This window comes from Puma concolor, chromosome E2, assembly GCF_028749965.1.
Source record: "Puma concolor isolate L17-30 chromosome E2, mPumCon1.1.hap2, whole genome shotgun sequence".
Lineage (NCBI taxonomy): Eukaryota > Metazoa > Chordata > Mammalia > Carnivora > Felidae > Puma > Puma concolor.
Genome location: NC_141681.1, coordinates 10983151 through 11000529, shown reverse-complemented (window position 1 = coordinate 11000529; position 17379 = coordinate 10983151). Strand labels below are relative to the sequence as shown.

General features: G+C 49.8%; 1 protein-coding gene and 1 long non-coding RNA gene across 2 annotated transcripts in view; one reads left to right on the top strand and one right to left on the bottom strand.

The window, feature by feature from the left end:
* Nucleotides 1-1674, bottom strand: part of ADAMTS18 (ADAM metallopeptidase with thrombospondin type 1 motif 18) — a 142613-nt gene extending 140939 nt beyond the window's left edge. Inside the window, exons 1-2 of the mRNA XM_086688857.1 lie at nucleotides 1502-1674; nucleotides 1314-1398 (exon numbers count right to left, since the gene is read on the bottom strand). Of these exons, the coding sequence (XP_086544983.1) occupies nucleotides 1314-1398; nucleotides 1502-1591 (175 nt within the window). The 5' untranslated portion in view covers nucleotides 1592-1674. The remainder of the gene's footprint in view (nucleotides 1-1313; nucleotides 1399-1501) is intronic.
* On the top strand, nucleotides 1260-3434 carry LOC147573364 (uncharacterized). Its single transcript, XR_015244682.1, has 2 exons — nucleotides 1260-1412; nucleotides 2607-3434. It is a non-coding gene; the product is annotated as an uncharacterized LOC147573364 (long non-coding RNA).
* Nucleotides 3435-17379: the final 13945 nt, after the last annotated feature.

Below are 17379 nucleotides of genomic sequence, written 5' to 3'. Positions count from 1 at the left end.
AACTGGGAAATAAGTTTTCCTCCTCTCTTACCCTTAAAAAACTGAGTTTTTTTTTTTTTACACTACTTCTGTCTTAAAACTCTGTTACACTGCTTTACGGGAATGTGACTCTTGATTAAATGCAACTTTTTCTTATTAAAAAACCACCTCCTTCCTCCACCGTGCTAAAACCCAAGTGTGGAAACTGGGCCAGCGCATGCGCTAGTCTCTGCAGGAAGATGTTTCTGACCTCCTTCCCCAAACCCACCTGAAACTCTGCCTGCTCTTAGCTAGGAGGCCATGGGTAGCCTTATCCAGCCAGCCCTCTAGCCATCAGCCCACAAATCCCCCTGCCCCAGAGGGAGCCTCCAGCTTTCTGACCTCTAATCGAACAATGAGGGGTTGTTTTAGAAACTCCAGTCAGCCTCTCTGGTTGGACAAACGGTGAATTTCTCAGGAGTTAATTCCTGGCTCTGTCCCCTCCCCTCATCTCACCCACATTTTCCCCAGCCTTCACCGAGGACTCTGCCATTTCCCCTCTCCCCAGTAGGCCTGGCTCTCCCACAGCAGGAGAGGACCCTGCAAGGCTAAAACTCCTAGAATCCGGGTTGGTCATCAGGTTGTGCTAGACACGTGGATGAGCTGTTCTCCTGTAGCTGGTGGAAACAATGGCAACCATCAGGAAGTTAATAAATGACAGAAGGGAAGGGTGTTCTCTGGAGGTTTTTGGCCGGGAACCTCAGAAGAGATAAAGCCCCCAGAGACCTCCAGCTTACCTGCTCTCCTCCTTCTAAAAGCAGTCTTGGGACATCCGTGACCCAAGGGCAGGAAAAACGAGAGAAGGAAAGGAAGAGAAGGAACACAAGTGGAGAGGAAAACGAGGAGGAGAGACGGGGAAGGGGAGGTCTGGCATTTTTTCACTCCCCCCCCCCCCCCTCCCCAAGCATTAGTTCCCACAGGCTTTCCCAGAAAAGGAAGGAAACAAGGAAGGTGCCTTCTGCTATCAACCAGAATGTCCCCTTCCTAATTTCTCACCGCAGTATGTTTTTTAAACAAGCCGTCTGTGACCCAGGGAAAGTATTGTTTTCTCAATTATGCGACTTTCAGCTCAAGACACTGATTCTTTTGATAAGTTCAGAGTCCTTGCCACATCACCCCCCGCCCCGCCAAACAGGAACCTTTTCCAGGACGGGCACACACCTGCCAGGTCGGGGCGGGGAGGGGAGGGGGGACGTGGAACGCGCCTTCCCACTTTCCCCTCTTTCGGGGAGGGGGGGAAAGAAGGGACAAGTGCCCGGGAAGGCCCTTTCTCGGGGTGGGGAGCAAATACGAACCGACGTTTAATCCGCCGCCGCCACCGCCGTCACTGGCTAGGGCTGCGGCGACCGACGCACAGCAGAGGCAGCACAGCTGGAGCGCCTGCAAGAGAAAAGGTGACACCGCGCGTGAGGGGCGCGGCGGGGCTGGCGCCGGGCGCCCCCCCCCCCCCCCGCTCTCGGCGCGCCCCTCGTTGGGCACCTGCCTTGGCCACGCGCCCCAGCCCAGCCGGAGCCCGCGGCGGGCCCGAGCGGGCGGCGGGCAGGGCGCACGCGAGCAGGAGGGCGCACTCCATGGTCAGGTGCGGGCGCGGCGGCTGCGGGCGGCCGGACGCGGCGGGCGGAGCGCACTGGCGGCGCGCATTCTCCCCGCCGGCCCGGAGCGCGGCGCTCCAGGTGCGGCGCCAGGTGGGAGCCGCCGCCGCTCACCTCGCGGGCCGCGCGCGCGGGGCCTCCCCTCCTCCGGCCGCCCGCGCGCCCTCCCTTCTGCCGGCGCCGGCCCGCGGAGCTGCCGCCCGCCGCTCCCGGGAGGGGTGGGGTGGGGGGGCGCACGGGGCGGGGGTGGGGGCTCCCCGGGGCGGGCGCGCGCCTCGGAGCGCAGACGGCCGGGGGACGCTGTCCGTGCCTGCCCGCCCGCTCGCCCGCCAGTCTGTGCGTCCGTCTGTCTGTGCGAGCGTCTGAGGCTCCCGGGGAAAGCAGCGCCAGCTGGCTCCCCCGGCGCGCCGAGCCGAGCGCCCGCCTCTCCACCGCACGGTGATTGGCGACCAGCGGCTCCCGGGCCCGTCCGAGCCCCCGGGCTGGTGCAAGGGCGTGGGATCCCCGGCTCCCGCTCGGAGGGAGGAGGCGGAGGGGGAGGGCCCTGGGGGAGTGGCGGGGGGAGGGAGGGGGGAGCGCCCTGGGTCCGGCTCGGAAAACGTAATTTCGGCGCACGGAGGGCCGAGCTGGGAGGGGGCAGGCCCAGGTAAGCGGCGCGACTCCCCTCGCTGCCTGTGCAGACTTCTCTTGGACAAGTCTTCCGGCGACACAGCCGAGGTATTTCGCGCTCTGAACGCCTCCCGAGTGCCAGGTGCTTTGTCTCCATTTACCTCAAGGCCCTGCTTGGCAAGGGGGGAATTATTAACCCCTTGATAAAGAAGAGGAAACTGGGCTCGGCTGGGCTCCCGAGAGCCCACCCGAGGGACCGGGGAGCTGGCAAACGTGGAGGAGCCCGGGGGGCCGGGACCCTGAGCCTCGTCGCTGCCTACGCGGCGCACGGCAGGCTGGCGGTGGGCCACCGCTTCTCATCCTTCTCATCTTTCTCCCTTCTCCCAGGGACCATGCCTCCAGCTCCTCCAGACGGAATCCCGGCCCCCAGCACCACGACCCGCAGAACTCGGCTGGAACAAGCGGTACCTGCCGTCGCGGTGAACGTGCGTCTCGTTTGCCGCGCGCCCGTTCTTGACTCAATACATTCGTTTGATCTTGGGATCCCTCCTGCTGGCGGTGATGAACGAAACATGTTCTCACAGGCCAGTGGGAAAGACGGCGATTGGGTTCCTCGACGGCGCTAGAACCCAAATGGTCGCAAATACTATCATGGAGCAGAATAGGTGCCTACATGAGAAAGAATGCCAGCAGAATCTAATTTAGCTGGAGTGGGGTTAAAAGTGTCTGCGCGTCACGTGTCTCTTTGGAGTTGGCCTTCCAAGGAAGACCAAAGAGAGTGGGTTGATTTTCCCAGGGAAGAGAGGAATAAGGTCTTGTGTGCCAGGAGAGGGAGCACGAGGTAAGTGGAGGTCTTCCAGCGTGAAAAGGGCGGAAGAGTTACAGGCCAGAGGGAGAGGTGGAAAGCTAATGGCCACATCAGTAGGACCTGGCGGGGTGGGGAGAGGAAGCGTGAAGGAACCTGTTAGATTTCAGATGTGAGAGACAGAGAGTGGAGAGGATGACATTATCTCCTAAAAAGTCTCAGGGGCCCCTGGGTGTCCCAGTTGGGTAAGCTTCGAACTTCGGCTCGGGTCACGATCGCACATTTCCGGAGTTCGAGCCCCACGTTGGGCTCCTCACTGATGCCCCAGAGCCTGCTTGGGATCCTCTCCCTTTTCCTCTCTCTCCCTCTCTGTGCCCCTCCTCTGCTCGTTCGTGCTCTCTCTCTCTCTCTCTCTCTGTCTCAAAATAAATAAACTTAAAAAAAAAAAAAGTCTCAGATTTTGTGTGGATATGGATTGGAGGGGCTGAGGCAGGGCCGGGGGGCAGGCAAACTTGCTAGAATTAAGGTAAATAACTCGGGCCTCTTGGACCAGGATGGTAGCAGGAGAGGCGGATGTGGACCCTGCTCCTCCCTAAGAGTGCCGAGGTGGCTAAGATGAGGTCCGCATCACAGCTTACAAGGAGTGAGAGCTCAACACGCCTGGTCGGTTTCACCGGTCGCAGCAGAGAGGAGGTGGGTGGGGGCTGCAGATCCAGAGCACTTCTGCTAGGGAAGGCCCTGAAGAAAGGCCACATGGGGAGGAAATCCAGATGGAACAAACCAGCTGGGTTCCCCCGCGTGATCTGTTTAAGCTCTCGTGGCCTGGATCTTATAATCAGCGGAATAGGAATACACACAATGCATCAGAAGGGTATCTCCAGGATTGACTCTGTTTTTCTAAGCACTTTATACATGGGCTCTAAAAGGGAGAACAGAGGATACACTGTACTTCTGTTCCTTCATACATCCGATGTCAAATTTGAATGTGCATGACAGTCACCTGTGATGCTGTCTTCCTATGCAGATTCCCAGGCCATGTGCCATGGAAATTCTGAGCCAGGAGATTTGATGTAGGGCTCACATATGCATCTGTGGCAAGCACCTGTGGGTGACTCTAACACACGTGACTTAAGCACTTTAGTAAGAAAAGAACTCGACACCAAGGGTGTGGAGGTCTCCTCTTGAACCTGATATAAATGGCTCATCCCTCTTCTCCCATACCCTAGTAAACCTTTGCCCTGGGTAAATCCCAGCCCTCCACGGTTTGATACAGAAACCAAGACCCATTTCTCACATACTCATAGCTCAGGAGATCATAATGTCCAGTCCCATCCATTTTCAGATGACTGGATCCAATTTCTTCTGCAGGGCCAATATATAAACACTGCAAAGCCAGCCATATATACCTTCTGAGAGGATTTTATGCACTCAATATTCCAAGAACTAGCCCTGCAATATGTACAAATTGCCTCTAGATGGTGACAGAGAGTCAGGACCACAAGGTCCAGCCCTTGGGCTGTGAATTGCAAAGTAGCACCCATCTCTGTTATTTGGAAACACCAATCTTGGCTGATTTTAAAAGTACGTATCTAAGACACAATAATGAATATCTGAAGTTCAAGGGCACCTGGGTGGCTCAGTCAGGTGAGCGCCGGACTCTGGATGTCCGCTCAGGTGAGGATCTCACAGTCTTTTGAGTTCAAGCCCTGCATCAGTCTCAGCGCCGACAGTGCAGAGCCTGCTTGGGCTTCTCCCTCTCTCCCTGTCTCTCTGTTGCTCCCCCACTTGTGCTCTCTTCCTGTTTCTCAATAAATACATACACTTAAAAAATAATAAGCTTCATTGGAATCTGTCTCAGTCTGTTCGGGCTGCTCTAAGAGAATACCACAGCAGTGGTGACATATCAACAACAAGCATTTCTCTCTTGCAGTTCTGGAGGCCGGGAAGCCCGAGACCCAGGTGCCCGCAGATCTGGTGTCTGGCAAGAGCCTGCTTCCTGGTTCATAGAGCACCTTCTTTTGGCTGTGTCCTCATATATTGGAAACCACCGGGGAGCCCTCTTCCATCCCTTTTTATAAGGGCACTGACCCAGTCATCATGGTCTAATCGTCTCTCAAAGACCCCATCTTGGGTGTTAGATTTCATCCCATCAATGAGCGGGGACACAAACATTCAGTTCATCACGTAAACCAAAGGGAGAAAAGGGAAAAAACCTGTTGTGTCGTATTTTGTCAGACTTAGCCCAGAGCCTGGCACACCGTGAGGCTTCAATAAATATTTGTAAGAAGAAAGAGAGGGAGGGAGGGAGGGAGGACATGGTGGGAAAGCTTGAGATGGGAAGATTACATGGTTTCACTCTTTTTTTTTTAATGTTTACTTGTTTATTTTGAGAGAGAGAGAGAGAATGTGACCGGGGGGGAGAGAGAGAGAGAGAGAGAGAGAGAAAGAGAGAATCCCAAGCAGGCTCCTTGTGCCATCAACACAGAGCCCAACACAGGGCCCGAACTCAAGAAATGTGAGTGAGATCACGACCCAAGCCAAAACCAAGAGTTGGTGCTTGACCGACTGAGCCACTCAGACGCCCCCACATGGTTTCACTCCTACCTATTTAAATACTTCCCCTCTTTTTTCCTTCTTTAATATCAATGATACAATTCTAGGCACTGGTTTTTCTTCTTTCTACATTGCCATAAGTGGAACATTTCTTCAAAAGGATATGCCATCAGTCATGTGCCTCCTCCTGGCCAGCGTGAGAAAAAAAGGCAATCCCTGCTATTTTACTCACTCTTCCCTTGGTCTCGGCTTTATGAAGCTGCAAGTGTCTCTTTCATGGAAAGTGAGAACATTCAGCTCTTCTCCCACCACTGTTGACTGTTTGCGCCATAAATGACCCCTTATTTTCTCCCCCTCTTTCCGTGCGGAGAGCGTAAGGACACTGCCCCTCCTCTGGCATTTGAAAGCTGCATTATTTCATCAGGTTTTACTGAACAGATTCCTGACAGCTTCCCGGAGAGAGTATTTTCATGTCCGAAGAGAAAGACATCTAAAACCATGCCTCCAAAGCCAGAACAGGGTAAAAGAGAAACAGAAAACAAGGTTTAACTTATTTCAACACGGTAGCCAAAAGGAAAGGCAAAGAGATGGGAATCTATTTACCTCCTCAAAACCCCAAGGGAAGGGCTTCCTTCTGGCCAAAGTTCTTGACACAGTACTCAGAAATCGTGGGGGAGGAGGGAGGAGGTGGAAGATGACAGAATGGCAGGTCCAAACTTTGTCCACGTTCTTTAGAGATAACCACCCAGAAAGGCAAGGTGAACACCACACACAGAGTGAAATTCCAACCGGTGCCATGTAGCCAGATTCGTTTGCTATTTGTCAGTGACCATGCAGGAAGCAGAACCTCTTAGCTTAGCAGCTAGCTTTGGAAATAGATTGTCATCCAACACCATTTAGGAATTGTCAACGTTCTCCCCTCTTGCGTTTTATTGCAGTCTCTCATTGCACTTCTTAGGACATGGACCTCGATTTCTTTGCTTCACAACCTGCGTGTGTGTCGTAACTTATCTGTGTGGTGAGACTCCTCCCTCCTCCTCTCCACTTGCCTCTGTTGATTCTGCTCTGGAGGATGCTGCTTCCCTGTTCTATTTTTAGTACTTTCCCAAGACCTACTATTAAAAGTGGTTTGTTTGCCCGAAGCCCAGGAGGCTGTATTGGAGCTAGACCTACTGATTTCCACAACCGGACTCAAGGCCAAGTTCTGAGCTCTGTGCCCAGTGGAAGGGTGGAATAGGGAGACTTTGCAAAAGCTCTGGAAAATATCAGGCTGCCTAAGAAAGGGAAATAACTCTTGTCTAGGTGACATATTCTCTCCTCATTCCCCCGCCACCAGGATCTCAGCACACGCAGGCTCAGACATCTGCCCCTGGTGATTCCCTAGCTCACATCTATAAGGCCAGCCAGGCCTCACTGAGCCTGAGCGGGCCAGGATTGGCAAGCACTACTACTAACCAAAATCACCTGGGGGAATTGTAGAACCACACTCGTGGGCATCCCCATGAATATTCCAGTAAAGTGGGTCTGGGATGAGGCCCAGACATTTGTCTCTTAACCAACGCCTGGTTGTTTCTTTTTTTTTTCCAACGTTTATTTATTTTTGGGACAGAGAGAGACAGAGCATGAACGGGCGAGGGGCAAAGAGAGAGGGAGACACAGAAATGGAAATAGGCTCCAGGCTCTGAGCCATCAGCCCAGAGCCCGACGTGGGACTCGAACTCACGGACCGCGAGATCGTGACCTGGCTGAAGTCGGACGCTTCACCGACTGCGCCACCCAGGCGCCCCTGGTTGTTTCTGACGTAACTAAAGATATCACAAACTGGTAGCTATGTTCCACCATCCCTACACCTTCACTTAAATGCCAGCACTGCTTCTGAGTCCCCAAGATTTAAAGCTTCGGGGATGCCTTCAAGTCATTCCTTACTCATGGAGGAATCAAAGTATAATAGAAATAAGAAAGGGCCCGTGTTGAGATTGAATCCTTGCTGTCGTGATGAGTGGTAAGTATTTGTTGCTTGTTTGATTAGATTTGTGGGTGGGAGAGGATAATTTGCCTTCGACACATTTCCATCTCCCTCTTTCTGGTTTAATCCGTGATTTAGACCTGCCCAAACTTGTAAGAGCACTTTTTGGGGGGCCAAAAATTACGGGTGGGATCTGGACTGAAGTGTGACCTATTAGAATCATCCACTGGTATTTATCTACACGATTTGAGAGAATGAACCCATCTTTCAGCTGAGGTTGTCACAATGTATGACTAAAACCTGGATTTGTCGGCAGTCAGCCCCCTGAGCTCAAAAATGAAACTCACCAAGTAGGAGAGAGGGAAATAAACAGGCTCCAGCTGGTGCCCATGATCTCGTAGGCTCTCCGTGAATCTTTGGAATCACTACCATTTAAGCTGAGAGAGCTCCTTCCGACTTTATTTCCCCCTTTAACTTGGTCTTCTAACACTTGCAACAAGAGCAATCCTCGTACTTTTGCTATGTGACCTTGAACACAAAGTCCTAATGTGTTCATTGTTGTTCACACAGAGAAAATAATCGTTCACCTATTTTTATTTTCATAAGGGTCAAAAGGAGCAACACATATAAAATGTCTGGAGGCACCTGGGTGGCTCAGTCATTTGAGCATCCGACTCTTGGTTTCAGGTCAGATCATGATCTCCTGGTTTGTGAGTTCGAGCCTTGCATTGGGCTCTGTGCTGACAGTGTGGAGCCTGCTTGGGATTCTCTCTCTCCATCTGTCTCTGCCCCTCCCCTGCTCATTCTCTCTCTATCTCTCTCAAATTAAATAAACTTTAAAAGATAATAAAATAAAAATAGTCTGATGCAGAATCCAGAACCACCAGGGCTCAATACATGGCAGCTCTTCTCCCCTTTTTTGAACTTCCTTTGGACCCTCTTCCTGTGGCCATGCGACTGGGCCTGTGAACTCTTGCTTAGAGATGGTGTCGTTTAAACGTTCCCTCATCCAATTTCCAGACTGAACCCCCAATATTTCTCATCTGATTCCACGGCCGTAGCTCCTAGAGGCAGTGCCTGGGTGTGCATTACAAGATGATGCTCCCTTGTACAGCCACGGTGGAAAACAGTATGAAGTTTCCCTCACAAAAATGAAAACTAGAGCTACCATATGATCCAGCAATTCCACTGCTGGGTTACACAACTGGAGAAGGCAAAAACAGTAAGTCAAAAAGACATATACACCCCCATTTCCACTGCAGCATTATTTACAATGGCCATGAAATGGGAACAGCCTAAGTATCCATTGACAGATGAATAAAGAAGTGTATATATACACAATGGAACACCGCTCAGCCATAGAAAAGAATGAGATCTTACCATTTGTGGCCAGGATGGACCTACAGGGTATTATACAGGATATAACGTCTGGTTATGAAATAAAGCGGACAGAAAGCCAAATACCACAAAATTTCACTTATGCATGGAATCTAAAAATTCAACAAAACAAGGCCCAGAGCCATAGAAACGGGGAAAAGATTGGTGGTTGCCACAGGGCCGGGGGGCAAAATGGGTGATAAGGGCGAAGAGATGCGAACGTCCAGTGATGAGGATATAATGGACAGCATGGGGCCTGTACCAAAAATATTGTATTCACCTTGTAAGATGGCAGAGGGTGACTAGACTTACTGTGTTGATCCTTTTGCAATGTCTACAAATGTTGGATCACTAGGTCATACACCTGAAGCTAATGTAATATTGTATGTCAGCTATACCTCAATATATAAAAAAAAGGAAAAGAAAAGAAGAGAAAAGAAAATAGTGCTCTCTTCGCCACAGGCAGGCGCGGAGAAGGGGCCAAAAGTTGGAAGATAAGCAAATTAGGACAAGAACAGCCCCTCTGGGCTACAGACGCCTTTTGGGGACAGGATTTAGAAGCCTAGGACCTACTGGATCTCACTTCGAGTCAGCCTCAGGCAGGACGCAACCATTCATAGAGCCCAGCTGGGGGTGCGTTCTCAGGTTTTTTCTTATCGGGATTCGAGAATTGACTGGAAGCAAAGATTCATCCCAGCTACCGCTATGTACTGCTTCTACTTCTAAATCACCAGTTTTATCATTTCTTCCATTTACCCAGCATCCTTCCCACGTGTCGCGCTTTCTCAGGGAGCTCTTCAAAAGGCTGAGCTCTGCGGGGGCGCCTGGGTGGCTCACTCAGTTGAGCGTCCCACTTGCGCGCAGGTCATGATCTCCAGGTCAGTGAGTTCGAGCCCCGCGTCGGGCTCTGTGCTGACAGCTCAGAGCCTGGAGCCTGCTTCGGATTCTGTGTCTCCCTCTCATTCCACCCCTCCCCCACTCAAGCTCTGTCTGTCTGTCTCTCTCTCCTTCGAAAATAAATAAACATTAAAAAAAATTTTAAAAGGCCACACTCTGCAGTTTCATACCATTAGTCACTTACCCCTCACTTCTGCCCCAAGTCCCCTGAAATGGTCCCCACCACGGCCAGACTCCAAAGGATAATTTCAAAATTGTGAAATGAGACTAAAGCGATTTAAAAATAAGGGCGCCTGGGTGGCTCAGTCGGTTAAGCATCTGACTTCGGCTCAGGCCCTGATCTCACAGTTCCTGAGTTCGTGCCCCGAACCAGGCTCCGTGCTTTCAATGCTAAGCCTGTTTCAGACCCTCTGTCCTTTCCCTCTCTCTGCCTCTCCCCTGCTTACACTCTCTGTCTCTCAAAAATAAATAAACATTAAAAAAATAAATAAAAATAAGGAGAAATATAAAGACCCCCACACACCTTGTTCCTTTAACTCAGAACTATTAAAAAATATTCCAGAGAGGCTTTGGCTTTAACTTCTTTAAATAGTTATAGCGTTTGAAACTAACGATCAGTGCTTCTTTCTCAGAAAGCACTCACCTCCTAAGTTCCAGGTCATTACTGTGGCCTGTTGTGGGGTTTTCCCCCTTAATTTTTACCAATGATTTCCCTTCCCTTTTTGTTCCTTAAATATTGGTGCTCCCCAGAATATGCATCCTTGTCTCTTATCTTTTCCAAGAAGATCATCTCCTCCCCTCATGCGCTCAGATCCTATCTGAATCGTGGGGGACGCCCTGAGCTGTAATTCCAACCTGAGTCGCAATCCAAAGCTCCAGAGTCACATTTCTAACCACTTACAGGGCATTTTTAATCGGATGCGTCAGAGTCACCTTAAACTCAACAAGGCACCGAGCAAAAGCCATCAGCTATCCTCCAGCTGCGGCCATCTGCCCTGAAGCCCAAACTGGGAGGTTTGGAAGCGTCCAGGATGTGGGAAGGAAGGGGGCTCAGCTGTTAACAAAACTGCTTTAGAAATGCCACAGGCTCAGTCCTCATTGCAAATGCCTTAATTTAGGCCCTTGGCATTCGGCACCCTTTCAGACTAGAAAATGGGGCGTCTCATCCAGGGCAGACTTCCCCTGGCTGGGGGCAGAGGGGCTCCTTAGCTCCATGAGACACGTACAATAGAGGCCGTGACCCCCACCCCAGCCACTGCTGCCTCCCCAGGGGCCTGGAGCGGAGTGCACCCGGCCATCTCTGTTTCTAGTTCGGAGAACTGGCTGGGACAGACACTCTTGGAAAGACGTTGAATGGAGCCCTCGGTTGCCCAGAAGGAAACTGATCCAGACGGCTAAGGCAGGCACTTTCTATCACGTCCTCAGCCAGCCCTGCCCCGGGGAAACTCACTTCCACCGTCTCCTGTGAGGCCGGGGCTCCATAACCCAAGGGGTCGCACACCCGCCTGTGAACGAGCTCCAGCTGTTTTCTCCCCCTCCCTCATTCCCAGCGTGGCCCGTTTTTATTTCCTCCCTCCCCTAGAATGCACAGTGGTCTTTTCCTCTTTCCCTTTCTGTGTTCTTCTGCTCACATAAGTCTAAGTGTCTGGATGCTCACCCTGATGGTTAAAGCCGTGCAGTTCCCCACCTCGGCTGTTGTGCTCAGCCTGGGTGCCCGGGGGCGAAGCCCCCGCCCCCCAATCCCGAGATTCTGAGTCAATGGGTCTGAAAGGTAATGGGAGCATGGTCAGGGCTTCTGACTCCAGGTGAATCTGACTCCATGGCCAGTCTCCTAGGGATGGAGGGAGGGGTGAGAGGGATCATCCTAATCATCAGGTTAAGTGCTAGATAGATCAAGCCCTTGATAAGCAGTAGCCTCATTAACATTCTCTCTCTCTCTCTTTATCCCGCTACCCTGGGGAGGGGCCGAGCAAGAATAATCTTTATTCCCAGGATGCTGGCTGCGTTATCCTGGGAAGCACAGCCAGGAAGAAGCCTGCAGATGCCATAGTCACATCCAAATTAAACATTTCCAATTTTAAGCGTGCAAAGAGGTCACAGCTCCCTTGACTTACCCGCATCATCCAAAACACCACCATGATCTGGCCTTCTAGACACCCTGCCTACCCCAGTTACACAATCCCCATCCCGCTGGGAGTGCTGTATGGAGCCTGCACCCCATTACACAGGCAATTTGTTTCCAGAAGCTGCATAGCGACTTGGCCCCACCATGCTTGAGGCTGGCGTTTCCACTAGACTGCAAGGCACAATTTCAAGAGGCAGATCATTTAAAACCAATTATTGGAACTCAACCGGCTTTTGCAATGAATTAATTTAAGGAATCCAAGGTGCCAGGGGGATTATAGGAGAAGGGATGAGAGGGGGGTATTTCTTATTTTTCAAGCAGTCTGGGATCTATTTAGAGAGGTTCCAAACATCAGGGGTTGTGTTCAGACTGCAACCTAATACTTTATGTTGCTCTCTTTCTGTAGAGTTCTTGTATCCCCCATGATTGGACCGAGTCTCCCTGAAAAGCTAACATTAAACTGGGGCATAATAACAGCCTCGGGACATCAGAGCCCGCTCGCTCCTGCCCTGCAATACTGGACGTTTTTATGTGCATTACATTAAGAGCTTCCAACTCTCCGGACAAAGGGGGGAAGCGCCTCCGTGGTGGGTGGCCCCAATTAAACCCTGTGCCCAGTGAATTTCCGCCGAGGCTCACTGGAAGGCGTCCAGGGCTGATTAGAAAGCAAGTGCCTCAAATGGCCCAGCGCTGCCATAATGAAAAGCCCTGGAAAACTGCTAAATGACACGGAGGAAAATCATTACAATTGAAACTCCCCCCCACGCCGTGCTCCCCCCGCCCCGTGCTCCCTCATGCCTAAAAAAAAAAAAAGAAAGAAAGAAAGAAAAAAAAAACATTTCTTCAGAATTGCCTAAATATTGCTTTGTTCAATGAGCTCACTGTACAGTAAATGAAAGATCTCTCACAAACACACACAGCTTTGAACACACTGCTTTAATTATAAAACACTTTCTTGGTTTGAAAGCACATAAAGAGAGTACAGACAAAAACAAAACAAAAACAGCCCCCCCCTGCCCCCCGCCTGAAAAAAAAAGCAGATAAATTGCCACAGACACTATGGAACTGGCGAAGTAGGTCTACTTTGGAGGGATTGAAGAAATTACTTAATTTAAAAATAGTAATAAGGACCAGCACAAGCTCTTTTGGAAAGTCTTGAAAAACAAAGAAAAATGTAACGAAAGGATTGGAATAATTCATTATACACCCCTCAAAGATGACCACAGATAACGTAGGATCTTCCTGCCGTGAGCACCATTATACATAGTTGGGATCGTGTTGGAGATCCTTGCGTGCACTGCTTTGTTAGACTAGTATTATATGCGGAATATGTTGCAGATATGAAGATTCCCTGCATCGTGAATGCCTGGGACATAGTCCATCGAAGGAGTATAACATAACGCCCTTGGCAAAAATTTAGAATCCCTTTTGTTGTGAGACAGCTGAGCCATAACAAATCATGGCAGCAATAAGGACATCTGTACCATTGCCCCTATAATGGGCAAGGGAGGTAGAGACTAATAACTCTTGAAGTTACTCTGGACCAAATGCTATGCCAGGGAACGTGCTGTAGGGCAGATCATTCCATCCTCCAGTAGCATGTGAGGGGGTTATTACTAATTTCCTCTAACAAATGAGAAAACTGAGTTCATTGACAGGTGAGGGCACCAGCCAAGGTCACAGAGCCAGAGGAACAGAGCCAGGATGAAGCCCCAGGCCTGTTGGATTCTCCTTTTCACTCTTCATCCACATGCAGACACAAAGAAGTGTGGTTGAAAGAACAGGAGTTTGGAGCCCAAGTGTTATTTGTCTCAAACCGTGCAAAAGAGAAGTGCCCAATGAATACATGTTACATCAATACCTTTTATTTATGGATACCCATCACTCAGAAACCTAGGGATTGCAGCCACAAACATGAGATTCACAAGGTGGTATCTTTCCCTAAGAGCTGCAATTTATAATTCAATTTTGCATATGAAAGATACCATAGGATTAATTAATAATGTAGAATTAGGAAAATAGAGGCACCAGGCATCCACATATCTCAGAAAGTTCCACTGTAGCAGAGAGAGACCCCAGTTCGGTTGAGAAATGAATAATTGTGACAACAACAATGATGAAAGTTACCCTGCTAATTGATTGCTTACTTGGTAGTCGGCCAAGCACTAGGAACACTGAAAGAAAATAAGCATCAAAGTACTCTGCAAAATAGTTTCCTAAACTGGAAAATGAAAGTAAGACTGTCCGATGCACAAAGAAGTTAGGTAATTGCCAGCCGACATGATTTGGGTAAGTGGCAATGGTAGAAACACATGTGAGGCCCATGTCACCGTCCTTTACTAGGGAGCATGATGCGTTGGGTGGGGGTGGGGTACAACCCACCCCCAACCATGCAGCAGTAGCTTCAGGTTTCTAGGGAGTCTTGTGTGGGAAAAGAAAGCCGTACTCCTGGAGTCCACCAGAAGATGTCTGTGTAGCCATCCCTGAAGGCTTGCCTAGATCAGCCCTCAGCTGGAAATGGGCAGTGTTTGGAATTCAGACTTAACGCCAAAAAGGACCCTCGCGATTCACATGGGCTACCCTGTGTGCCAGAATAGTCACCCAGGAAAGTCACAGGCCCGACCCAACATGGCCCTCATATTTTTAAATTACAGGGGAAAGGAGTTGAGGGAAGCAAAAACCAAGGCATGCTGGACGGAGGAGGAAATTGAGAAGAATAAAAACTTCGAGAACAACAACCGAAGACAATGACTATCATACAGATGTAATATGAAAACAAACAATCCATTTAACAGATGCGAAGGGAGGGAATAGTGTGTGGAAAGGTAGCATGGGACATCAAAAATTGGTATGTATTAAATTTGTATAGCTATTTAACTCCTTTGACCCTTACAGAGATCGGTGATATAAATAGCAATTGATAAGCTCCAAGCTAGAGCCTAGACTACACTCTTTTTGAACTTTTTTTTAAAAAAATGTCTATTTATTTATTTTGAGGGTGGGGGGAGAGAGAAAGAGAGAGAGAGAGAGAGAGATTGGGGGATGGGCAGAGAGAGAATCCCAAACAGGCTCTGTGCTGTCAGCACAGAGCCCAACGCGGGGCTCGATCTCATGAACTGCAAGATCATGACCTGAGCCGAGACCAGGAGTTGGCTGCTTAACCAACTGAGCCACCCAGAGGCTCCTCTTTTTGAGCCTGTCAAACTCTGATCTTTATATAAGCCAAATGATGACGGAATTCACCCTGTCCCTTAAAATGTGAACACAATGGGCATGGTCCCCAGATCCCTTGTACTATTGGACCACCAGCAGTCTTGCCAGAATTTGAGGGATTGCCTAGACAGGTGCTTTCTCAACGTGTCTCCTGGCTCTCACCTAACTCTCAGTGTCACCAACTCTCACCTTGTCCACTCTCCTTTTTCTCTTGCCATCACACAAAGAGCACCGTGCCTTGTTTCACCCAAACCCCTCCAGAGAGGCAAACTAAAAGTTTGGGGACTCAAATACTTTCATTTTTTGTTGTGGGGCAATACTGTCTTAGTCCAGAGAAACAGAGCCAATAGGATCTTTGTAGAATAGAAGCATAGCTCTTAGGAGGGATTGGTTCATCCAATCATGGAGGCTGAGAAGTCCACGACGTGCCATCTGCAAGCTGGAGGCCAGTGCCGTGGTTGCCGTCCAAGCCTGAAGACACGAGAACCAGGGGAGCCCATTGGTATCGTTCTGGTCTGAATCCAAAGGCCCGAGAACCAGAGCGCTGAAGTCCAAGTGCAAGAGAAGGTAGACGTCCCAGCCCAAGCACAGAGAACGAATTCACCTTTCCTCTGACTTTTGGGGCTTTTGATTCTATTCAGGCCCTCAAAGGATGAGATGATACCCACAGGCCTTGATGGTGACCTTCGGTACTCAGACTGCCCATTCAAATGCTAATCTCTTCCAGAAACACCTTCACAGACACACCCAGAAATAATATTTTACGCGTCACCTGGGTATCCCTTAGCCTGGTCAAGCTGACACATAAAATTAACCATCACCAGTATACATAACACAAAATCTACCATTTTAACCATTTCAAAGTGTACAATTTGGTGGCATTAAGTGCATTCCCAACATCGTGCAACCATCACCACCATCAAATGGGTTTACGGCAGAGACTAAACTGATTTCAGGCGGTATCAGATATCCCCTTCTTACAAGTCATTTGGCCACCCACCATGTGGCTGGAGATCCGCATAAGCCCAAAGGCTCTCCCTTCCTCTCTTTTCCCCTTGCTTTTTATGCAGAAGAATCTAGCCTCCACCCCCTGTCCAGATCCAGGCCCGTCTTAGCGTATCAAATAAGTCACTGACGTGCTCTGCAGAAATAACAGGTTGTTCTTCCCTTTGTTCCCTTGTCAGTAGAGCAGAGCAACTAAGAGAAGCACTGGTGTTCGAGACCCCTTTGCGCCCACCCCATCTCCCTCCACAAGAGAAAAGAAGCTAAAAGAGTGATTTCCTCAGGCTATGGAGAGCATCATGTCCCTCAGAAGGCAGAAATATTAATCTTCAGTTTAGGTGTATTACAAAAAAGTGTTGTTGCTGTTGTTGTTATTAGAAATAAAACTGCTGGTTATTTTACCAGCAAAAATGGGTTTACTTGGGAATTGCATAGAAAGGCATCCCCAGACGACTAAGCCAAGCTATAGGAAAGTCCACAGCACAAAGCAGAGCACCGCTCTTTTATAGAGGAAAGAGGGGGTGGGGGAACGGCTGTTGTAAAAGAAAAGGCCATTGGAGTAAATTGGGAGTTTGAACTATGGTGGCTTTTCATTGGCTGCCCTGTACCTCTCTCTCATTGGCTGGGCTGTTGCCAGGGGAGGGGCAAAGCCTTTCTTCCTCCGGCTGGATGGTAGCCACCTGCAAGGACCCCTCCCCTCCTCCTGTTGGGTCTGCAATTGGGTGCTGGGCCGGGGAGCTCCCCCTGCCGGCCTCCTAGCCCCATTCTAAATGAGGTTTCCTTCTATTAATTTCCACATTGTCAATGTCTAAAATATAAAAGCTGGGATATATACTCTCAACCATGGAGATAAAAACCAAGCCAGAAATCCTCATGAGTTCAGACTGACCTAATGGGTCCATTTATAAAGGTCAATCCAATAGACCACAATTGGTAGGAACCTGTGCTCGGATTTCTCTACGGGAAGCGAACTATCCCCAAATCCTCCAAAATGGGTCAATGACGGCTCTGTGCTCTTCAAACAGTGTGTTATTCTGTCAGAGGACGTATAAAATTAAACCCCAAACTAAAATAAAGTGGAACAGCCTCCCTACTGGACTTTAAGCCTCTGAGATTTAGGGGCTGTGCTAATTCTGTCTTATCTGGTGGTTCTCGACTGGGGGCAATCCCTATACCAAAGGGACATTTGGCAGCGCCTGGGGACATTTTGGGGGACAAAAGC